This window comes from Limulus polyphemus, unplaced genomic scaffold (genome assembly GCF_000517525.1).
Source record: "Limulus polyphemus unplaced genomic scaffold, Limulus_polyphemus-2.1.2 Scaffold1562, whole genome shotgun sequence".
Classification (NCBI taxonomy): domain Eukaryota; kingdom Metazoa; phylum Arthropoda; class Merostomata; order Xiphosura; family Limulidae; genus Limulus; species Limulus polyphemus.
Genome location: NW_013667172.1, coordinates 249,836 through 261,124, shown reverse-complemented (window position 1 = coordinate 261,124; position 11,289 = coordinate 249,836). Strand labels below are relative to the sequence as shown.

General features: G+C 37.3%; 1 protein-coding gene across 1 annotated transcript in view; it reads left to right on the top strand.

Moving 5' to 3' along the window:
• The window catches only part of LOC106464107 (AN1-type zinc finger protein 1-like), a 35,461-nt gene that overhangs the window by 9,262 nt on the left and 14,910 nt on the right, over positions 1-11,289 (top strand). The window contains exons 3-4 of the mRNA XM_022391766.1: positions 6,538-6,583; positions 7,605-7,824. Coding sequence (XP_022247474.1) covers positions 6,538-6,583; positions 7,605-7,824 — 266 coding nt within the window. The remainder of the gene's footprint in view (positions 1-6,537; positions 6,584-7,604; positions 7,825-11,289) is intronic.

Below are 11,289 nucleotides of genomic sequence, written 5' to 3'. Positions count from 1 at the left end.
ACATATAAAACGAATAATGGTGTAACAATAAAGATAGCAGACGAAATATAGCTATAAAACTAAACATATCTTACCTCGAGACATATACAACCATAATACAATATTTAATACAAATATACACCAGATACATCCAAGACATAAACATCTTCCAATAGTATATTTAATACAATTTAATATCGGATTAAGCAGCCAGACATGTATATACTATCATATAATATTTAATGCTGACATAGACCAGACAAAATACACATTCTAATATATAGTACTTAATACTGACATACACCAGACAAAACTCCAAGACAAATAAACCCACATCATCATATTTATTAGTGATATACATCAGAGTAAATATGTTTTACCCTTAACTACACACATCCACAGTGTAATATTTAATATTACCATACACCAACTTCAATAAATATATACATCCTACAATATACCCTCGAGACATCCTACCATATGATACTTAATACTGCTATACATATAATCTACTGATGAAGTACATTGATGGTTGAAATTAAAGATGAAAGTTTTCAGTCTTTGTTGTCCCTTTATATCAACTTGTATGTAGACACGTTGATGATATAAAATGTTACAACGAAACTCAGCCTGTTCAAGACCGACACCTCTATTTTATAGATCCTGATTTTATTGTCTTTCTTTAAATCGGGCCTCTATCAGGTTCTGACATACGAACCTTTAAGAAGGCTGTCTTATCCTTTCAAAATCTCAAACTCTTGACGTACTAATTTCAATAAGCTTCTCAATTTATTCTCGCTGATATAACTGTCTTGTAGTAGCAGATGCGTAGGTTTCCATGGTAAGCATACTTCGTAGTTATCTCCCTTGCAGACAATGTTCACCAAGAATTCATCACGAAACGGCTGTCACTGGATGCAAATAGCCTATACTTCCTTCGTTCTGTTCCTGTTTTCTTCTATACTGACTTCATGTATACATTATTGTGTTGAACATCTTAAAACGTGAGTAGTAACCAGGTTTTTGCTTTGTTCATCTTGTGCCATATTGCCCTGGAAAGGTCAAAGTTCAGTGTGTATAGCTGTAGGATCTTGACTCTTTCTTATAAACTTGTCAGTTAAAATCTCCAAATACTGATTTGAACCAACTCCTGAATGCTATTCTTTAAAGTAATCTACAACGGTGCTGGTATATAGTCCCTAATTTAGCAGTGTAAGACTAGAGGGAAGGCAGCTAGTCATCACCACCCACCGCCAACTCTTGGGCTACTCTTTTACCAACGAATAGTGGGATTGACCGTAACATTATAACGCCCCCACGACTGAAAGGGCGAGCATGTTTGGTGTGACGGGGATTCGAACCCGCGACCCTCAGATTGTGAGTCGAGTGCCCTAACCACCTGGCCATGCCGGGCTATCCTTATGGACCTTATCCTTATGACATAGACCTCTGGATAGTCAGTTGGATCACAGTGGCATTATTCGAAAGGAGGGTCACGCTCTGCACAGGTATGTAGACATCACAGTAGCAGACTATTCTACTAGGACTGCCTCAGGGACCACTTATTTCCTCTGACCTATTCAGTATATAGATCAAAAGTGCCAAAATGCAGTCAATGGGCCTTGGAAAAAACTTATATTGCAGAATACATGGTAGTCTACAGGAGTGATCAGGATAGAACACCAATTGCAAAAGAGCTGTACCACTGGTGGCATTTTGGGTTGGTGTGAGAACAAGAGTGATATCATTAATCCAGAAAAAGCATTCGTACTATGGTGCTCAATTGACAATTGGATAGTGAATGCTTATGTTCCAGAAGTGGCGATCATTGGATCTTCCATAAAGTGTTGTGATACCTGGGCATTTACATTTATGGCTCAGTTACCACAGGTGATTATAGCAGATGGGTTTTTTTTTGGCCAGATAGTCTGGGCTTGTTGTTGCTGAACAAAGTGTAGCATACAGTGCCACAACATAAAGTATGCAGATGGAGCTTGAAGCTACATTAGCTGCCCTGAGATTGCTTGAGGACCAACCTGCCATACACGCACTAATTTATCTGATTCCCGAAGTATGCTGTATAAAATAGGAACTGGATGACTTCTCGTGGAATTGCTACAATATCTGTGAAAGTTGCACGTGAAGAGCCTAGCATGGGTAGTTTTCTCAGTTCATGTTGGGGTCCAAGGAAAGAAAAGGGCAGATAAACTGGCTGGTTAGGCTCTCACTTGTGGCAACTAGTGGCCAGACAAAACAAAGATTGTGAAGGCTTTATGGGAAATCTTTGAGCAGAACTCCAGAGAGGCTGAAGAAGCAACAACGAAAAGACTCGCGAAGCTTTTGTTCTCTAGAAGGGATGGAAGAAAGTCCTGACTGAGAGGGAAAAAGCAGTGGATGTACAATCAATATGTCACAGGAAGAATCAGTACTCTCGCACTTCGATGGCTACTAAGGGTGGAACAGAGCATGCATTGGAATATTCCAAGTGCAGAGATGTCAGTCCTTTAACAAAGTAACCAAGTGAATGTTGATTATAGTTTTAAAGTAACTCAAGCCACAAAGAAAGGTGTTTTTTTTTTCAGTTCATGTTTTGAAAGTCAAGAAGGCGGAAGAAACGGTAGAAATGCTTAAGTGGAAGAAAAAAGCACTTCCCAAAGGTGTTAGAAATACTCTGTATATGAGAAACCTCTTGGGGAGTTGGTTGCAAGATTTAAAGGGGTGGGATATTTACTAACCATTTAAACTTTTCAGTCTTGTCCTAAATTACTTTAAGTTTACTTAAAACTCTCAAGTTGATGAAGAAAAATGGTAACTGCTTGATAAGAGTATAAATATCTGCTTGACAGATTCCCTCCCTTATAGACAGGTAAAGGAAGCAAGGAAGTCTGTAGATGTATATTGAATGACACACTAATGGAGGGAGTATGCTGGTGAATCATCATTGTTACTCCTTCCTGAACACTTATGTCAGACAATCTTTTCTTTCTATGTAATAAATACTGGCAAATGGTTGGAGTATTGACAGGTTTCAGGAAAGTTTTCTGTGAAGAAATATACCCACAGGATTGCGAAAATAGATCAAAACCTTGTTTGATGTCATCAAAATTAGCAAGCAAACGTAGACAGTTTCATTTCATTAACATTTTTACCTAAGAAATTGTGTAACCAGTTCTAGGAGGAAGACCTTTAAAAGATCTAAATTTCTGAGTTCACTCTTTGGTTTGTCTTTGACAGGTCAAAAGACCTCCATAGACTTTGTCCATGAATTACCACTCGATGGATGTGACTCAAAAGAGCATGGGCTAGACCTATTTGTTCTTGGATACTGTACACAGGCAAACAAACAGGAGTAGAGGGAGGAAGACAAAGTGCATACATAAGAAGAGAAGTACTGTGGCATAGAATTATTAGTCTGCAACCCAAATGAGGAGAGTATCTCTGCTTTAATATTAGGATGTGATCAATTTCCGTACCCTAGGATAAGAAATATTTTTAATACTCCAGTATGCTGAGACGTTTTACATTTTTCCCTCTTTGGGCACAACTAATAATAGGATGCATGTGAGTTCTGACAGTTGACTCAGTAAGGTTGAAAAGTACATATAGCACCGAAATTGACACTTGTTGGTGAGACACAATAGGATATCTTACAAATGCTAAACTGCTGGCTGTGGAAACATTGAAATGGATTTGAAATATATGGCCAAGTACGACAAATGAAATATTTTTAGTTCACTTTTACAGGTAATTCGACAGAAAAGAATGTGTGAACAAGAAGTCTGTTGGCTAATATTTTCATTTTTTGGACAAGTATCTGTTAGATAGCAACCAGACGCTGGGCTCTCAGTTAGAAAGATAATGTCCTCATTTGGGATGCTGAGAATATCAGCAAAAGAAATTACCCCACAAAGGAGAGTTCAGGGCGTGATGAGGGGTTGTATTACCTTGGATTTTCCTAATAATGTTAGATCTTAAAAGGATCTCACTTTCCTTATGCTTCATTGTTTCAACAGATTTATCTCCCAGTTAGAGTTTCTTAACCAACTAGGAAGAGACATAAAGTCCCTCTAAGCCCTTAAGGATATAAAAGATGGCAATGTATTCAGAGATTTAACAGATAAGGAATAGCCACGTGGAAAAGAGGAAAATATAATGACCACTGAGCCCCACCCACCACAAAGCCCCGTTACACTGCCAAATCAAAACATTGCAGCAACATCAGGTGATTGCAAGTACCTTACACCAATCAACAGCCATAAATGTTGTCCACAAAAGTTGAGGGCTTCTAATATTAGCAATCAGTTGAACCTAGTCACAATTTACCAGATCATTGACAATGAGGAGGATCTCCTGTTTACACAAATTCTAGGCCAGTAGAAGAATCTAGGCTTTACTCCTTGGGAAAACTTGTTAAATCATCAAGTTTCTTATGCTAAGTTCTTAATAACCTCGCTACTTAAGAAATGAAACTCACAGCGACACTTCTTGTGGAAATACACGTGTATTACTCTCTCGTGATCACTCTTTACTCAACTGTTATTTTTAGCAGTAAACATATATATATATATATGTATACACCTGTATCTCAGAAGTATGCTTCCTACTATAACATGTAATCGGTAGTACATCTATTAGGGAAAATACCCAACAGAATAATATTAACTATATGGAACACGTCATGATATAAACATCATGTATATTTCGCCATCAGTTTGTTGCTCAACAACAAATTGTCCAATACTCAATGTAATTAATATAAATTAAACTAATTCCACATTCACAGTTTGATAACATAAAGTTTACTTGAGAGCCCAAGACACTTGGTTAAAACTGCAGTTCTGCCATTCCCTGTCGTCTCAACCTTTTTCCTTCCATTCCAGGTTTTCGGGATCCTCTAGGAAAATTTTCATCCCGAACTAACACAATATATTTAGCTCTTACGCTCGCAGATACCGTTTTCTGGTTAATATGGCTTTGGGAATCTCCAAAATCTTCATTCTTCCATCTTCCAAAAGTGGTTCATAAGTTTACTAAAACAATAATTTGCTCAAGGTCTCTGAAGAAACCACGGAATCACAATCAAATGAAATATCGTGTGAGGGTTTCTTCAGGATCCTCTGATGAAACAAAAGAATGAAAATGGAAGTTCAAAATCATTTGAACATCAATCATAACAGCTATAATTTCATCAGCAATTGGTTAGCTGTATCAATAGCTTCCTCAGGTAACTTTTCAGGTACCTTCTTCAAATAATATGACCACTTGATGTGCCCTCCTTAAAAATATTGCATCACTTTTAGACCATTCATCAGTACATTAAGCTCCTTTGATGAAGATGTAAACGTTTTAGCATTGTCAGAAACTATAGCAAATGGAACAGATCTACGAGCAGTAAATCTCTGAAAACATCTAGAAATACTGCAGAAGTAAGATGTGGAAAATCTTTCAGGTGAACATCTCTGATTATATAGCATGAAAAAAGACAAATCGATATTCTTTCGGTGGGATTATCTGCCATCTAGATGTTCAAAGAACCCACAAAATCTACTCGTTTGTACGAAATTGGTGGCACCTTCTCAACTCTAAACTCAGGCACAGGTGGAGGAAATGGTATACAAATCATACGCTTGAATGGCAAATTTCTTACAAAATATCTGCCACGAATGATTCAAAATTGTGATCTCAAATCCATGATAGTTTCCTTCGCACCTCCACGCTTTACTCTTTATAGCAGTTTCATATAACAAAAGCAGTAAAATGATGACTAGTGTTAAGTATGATTGGATATATTATTTGCCATTCTCCTCTTACATCTGAGCAAAACGATCTCATTAGTTAAAGGATCAAAAAGATGAAAGTGTTGGTTCCAAGTCTCAACCTTATTTCTTGTTCTTTACAAGTCTTAATAATAAGCTGGAAAACAAAGGCTTATAAGCGTAATAAAGTGATTTATTTTTTGTGGAACATACTACGTGTTTCGACAGAACATTAATCTGTATTCTTCAAGCTAGCACAGATAGCCCTCGTGTAGCTTTGCACAAAATTCAAAACAAACAAACAATTTCAGTTCTTCCAGTAAGATTGTAGATGACTTGTACTTTGAAGCAGCATAATATTCTTCCATGGTTATCACGACAAGAACCAATTAGATTGGCTGTTAATTCTATCAAACTTTCATGACTAATACTTAAAATGTGGCATTCAGACTAACAAACAGGTCCAGTACTTTGTTGAAATTAAAAAATATCATAATATTTTGGTTCAGTCAGCTATATTACTCAGTTGTTTAAATAAAATATTTTAATATATATTCATGCTGTAAAATTTTGAAAAATACTTTTAATAATGAACACCCATTATTTGTTTATGTAATGTGTAAATAATTTAAGAAGCTGTGTTATTTATTTTATTGGTGTGTCACATTGTTAAAAAAACAAAATAATTTGATAATATGCAAGCACTTAATCCCTTACATGTAAGAATTATGGAATTGTGTTGATGAAATACCTCTAAAACCAAACTGGATTTGCTAATACATTTATATATTATGTTTTTCAGCCTAGAACACTGCTCTCCTGTAATTCACCATTGTGATGCTTTGCAGGTATTCTTTGCTTTAAGCTAGTTTAGAGTTTTAGTTATGCATACATTAGCAAAACCATTGGACTAGACAACAATCATAGAACATGATTATATATTTGTTCTTAAATTAAAATATTTAATTTGTTAGTAGATGAACTAATTCATTATGGTAATTTAGTAGGGGCATAACTTAATTACTTTGCTTGACAAGTATGGCTTCTCTTACATGTGTAGGTATTTGGTACTGTGTACTGCTTAGTGAAAATGTGAAATATGCACCTGATAAATCAGTGGGTATCAACATGATGAAATTTCAAAGGATTTTAAATTTAGATTATCTGTTCATTCTGTTGGTTAATGGACATCTGCTGAGTAAAAGGAGTCTGTTCATTTTAAATGTACACTATCTAATAAGTTATACAAGTCAAGTACAGCTTTGTAAGTTGCTCTAAAGGCAAGAAAAATTTCATATTTTGTGTGAAGAAATAATTTAATCATTTATTTAATACAATACCTGTCCATGGTATGTGTGTAACACTAAGTGTAATAATGTTTTTAACATTGAAGGTAGTTATACCTTTGTACTTCGGTATAAGGTTGTGGATTTTTTCAAACTATCGAATTATGTGCGAGTTACATTTATGAAACAAAACCTGCATATTTCATTTCATACAAAGTAACATAAAACTAACCTAGTAATTTGTCAATCATAATATCAATTTAACATAAATAGAGATTAAAGGACCTTCATGTCTTATGGAAAAACATATTACTTACAAAGTTTTTTGCACCATCTCTGGAATACTCATGCATCAAATAAATATTTCTCCTTATATTGTTTGGGAAGTTACTGTATGGAAAATGGGTTTTGTTCTAGCCAATTTTCTTTTCATAATGTATTTCATAACTTTAAAGATTTCTTTATAAGTAAAAAAAACAACAACAGTACTCTAATGTTTTCATTTAATGTTTACCAGTAGTTTAAGTTTTAAACAGTTGTATTTTTCTTGTACAATCCTTGCAATTTTTATAATGTCTTTCAGAACAAACCTACTGGAAGGAAAACAAGTCTAACAGAAAGTTCAAAAAACAAATGTTGTGTAAAAACCTGTAATCAAAAGGAATTGATATCTTTCATTTGTGAATTTTGTGGTGAAAATGTGTGTTTGCATCATCGTCATCAAGTTGATCACTCATGTGAAAAGTTAGTTCCTCCTGAAGAACCAATGAAAAAGACAGCTGAAGTAGTTCGAAACATTCTAGGTAAGATACACCACTTTTACTCTCAATTTTGTTTTGAATTTAACCTTTGTTTTCAGATTTTGCTGAACCTTCCCATCTACCACCTGAGGAATCCTTAATGCTAACTATTTTTGGATTTAGTTTCTCAGGTATGTGATGTTTTATCTCTTTTTCCTATTTCTTATGAGCCACATCCTTCCTTACTACATGACCAATCCTCCCTCCCCTTTTTGGTTTTTTTCTCCCTCCCCTGATATTTGGGTTCATGCTGATCAATTTGCCTAGCAATTAAGCAATGAGATTGACATGCCTCCCCACCATGGGCTTCAGAGCAGTTTGTGCTTTCATACCATAGTGCTGACTGTCCTTTTTGGGTCAACAGTTGTTAGGTTCTATATTGCCTGGTTTGGGGGGGGGGGGCGTAACTCAGCAAGCCATCGAACTTGTTCTCCCAAGAAAACCGGGAATTGGAGGCTGGTCATAGATTTATCTGACCTTAACCACTTTGTTCACCTGCCCTGGTTTACCATGGAATCTTTTTTTCACCTTGAGGTGGGCATTTTCTTCAGGTTTATGGATGGCCCCAATGCCACCTTGGTCTTGTCCTTATCTTCAGTTTGTCCATCTCAGGGTGGTTTATCAATTTCGAGCACTACCATTTGGGCTTGTCTCAGCCCCTTATGTTTTCTTTCAGGTGGTCCAAGCATTTGCTCGACATCTTCGTGTTTTGGGGTTGAGTTTTCACTATTACATGGACCACTGGCTTCTTCTGGCTCATTCCAAATTGAAATCGGCCAGCCATACTTGGCAGCTCCTTTTATTGGCTGCTGGAGTGGACTGGTTAATCAAACTGGAGAAGTCCTTCCTCAGACCTATTCAATATCTCGTCCATTTGGGGGTCCTTTTCGACACTCGTGTCATTTGGGCCCAGCCTTATCCTTTAAGACTTTGTTCTATGGAATTATTAGTTTGCCACATCCTCTTGGTTCAATCACTTACTTCTCATGAGGTTCTGTCGTTTTTGGGGATGTGTTCTTCAATGACGTTACTGGTCCTTCTTGGTCGTGCTCATATGAGATCCCTTCAGTGGGCTGTTCACAATCAATGGAACCTTGCACAGGATCCTCTTTCTACTCCCATTACCCTTCTTATTACCCTGCAAGACGATCTACTTTTGTGGTTGGACAAGGCACATACTTCAGTGGGCATGCCACTTCCTCCTCTGTGTTCATTTCTACATCTTTTCACAGAGACATCCCTGCAGGGCTGGGGTGCATGGGTCAACCATCAGGAAGCTTCAGGCTATTGGTTTGTGGATGAAAGTGCTTCACATATCAATGTTCTCGAACTTTTAGCTGTACATTGGCCATTAAATTACTTCCTTTTTCTTGCTAGACATTTTCTGGTGATGATTCATTCAAACAATTCCACGATGGTGGCACGTATCAATCACCAAGGGGGCACCCGGTCAAGAAGTCCATGTTTTTGGATGTTGGATCTCTTATACTGGGCCCATATGCAACACATTCACCTCGATATATCTGACAGTATCCCTTAGATCCCCTTATTTTCTGGGAGCTTTGCACTCATTGGGGTTCTCCCCATTTGGATGCCTTTGCTACAAGCCTCAATCACAAGTTACCTCTTAATTGGTTACTGGTTCATCAGGCTCTGGCAATCGATGCCTTCAGCCAAGATTGGTCCCACAAATATCTTTATGTTTATCCTCCTTTCAGATTACTTCACTGTGTGATCTCTCTCACTCTTACCCCTCCTTCTGATTGCCCCTATTGGCCAGCTCAGCTATGGTTTCCATGGTTACACCACCTGCTACTCTCTCCTCCTGTACCTGTTCCGTTTGTCTCCCTACCTTCTTTATCAACCTGAGTTGCTGGTCCTGTATCTTCACACCTGGCTTTTATCTAGTCCTTGGCAAGGAGATCCAGTTTCTCCCATCGAGTTGCTCTCTTTTTAGCTGGTTCCATACATCCTACTTCCATGGAGGGGTATCTAATGCAAGCGGAATATGTTCTGCAGTTGGCCTTCAACTCGGGATTTCCTGCTGACCAGCCTACTTTGGCTCAGGTGGCAGAATTTCTCACTTGGATTTTTGATCAAGGGTCCTTGGCATCCTTGCTCTCAAGTTATTAAGTGGCTTTATCCCGTACCTTATGTTTTTCCTGATATTCTAGAGTTTTTACTTCACCTGTCCTTATCCTGCTGCTCTGTTCATTCCAGTTCCATTGCCCTCCCAGGCAACCTACCCTTCCAGATTGGAATGTTATTGTGGTCCTCCATTCCCTCACTTTACCTCCATTTGAACCACTTTCCTTGTGTTCCATGTTTCATCGTTCCTTCAAAACGTTTCCTTCTCCTCTTAGTCTTTGGATGTCGACGGTTGGATTTGTTTGCCATTGACATTTCACGTACATTTTATCATCCTACCTATCTTCTCCTTTATCCGGATCACTCCTTCTTCTCAAAGACCTCGGTAGCTCAGAAGGGTAGCTCCTACTTTTTACTTATTTCCCTTCTTTCCCTTTCTCATCTTTATCGTCCACCGGATCCACATCGGCTTCTGTGTCAGGTCATGGCTCTTTGTTCTTATATTGCCTGTAAGGCTTCCTTCTATGGTACCCGTTTCTGACTCTTATCCTTTGGCAGTCTTCCTCCCTTCATGATCTTTCACCTTCAACACTTACCAATTGGGTCCGACATTTGATTCGATTAGCTTATTCCTTCTGGAATTTGTTCTAGGTGTCTTCTCATCAGATCAGACAACTCAACTTTACCCTTGCTTCTCGTCCTCCATTGGATGAGATTCTACAATCAGGTATGTGGACCAGGCACAATACATTAGTCTCCCATTATCTACATCAGCATTTCCCAAATTTTCCATCTAGAGACCGGTTTATTTTTGTAATTTTTCATGAGGCCCAGCTTCCTCAAATGCCTAATTAGATAACCTGCGAAGACATGGCTAAGTCTTAACATCAAACTGGAAGCAATACATAATCGATTATAAAATATACAGGTGTTTTATAATACTACTGTGTAAAAAGAAATAAAAGAAATTATACTTCATTGTTATTTAATCTTTACATTAACTGTATATTTATTAATATTCTTTTAAGAAATAAACTTACCTAATGAGAAGGGTGATGCTGTTTTTCATCACACAGCAACTTCAAATCAGGAGGAAAAGAAGTCAGTTTGATCCTCAAATCTGGCTCGACGTATAATCTGTTCCTGTACTTGTTTTTTAAGAAAACCAACGTTGAGAAGCCTGATTTGCATTTATAAGTCGTTACAAAGGTCATAAAAAATCTTACTGCTTTTTCTGATAAATTTAAATACTCAGCACAACAAATCAGCCAAAAAGTAATTAACGAGACTTGACTAAAATGGTCTTTCGTTGCGGTGTCACAGGACAGTTCAATAATAGAATCAATTTCTGATTCACTGAGTTGTAATCTTTCCTCATTT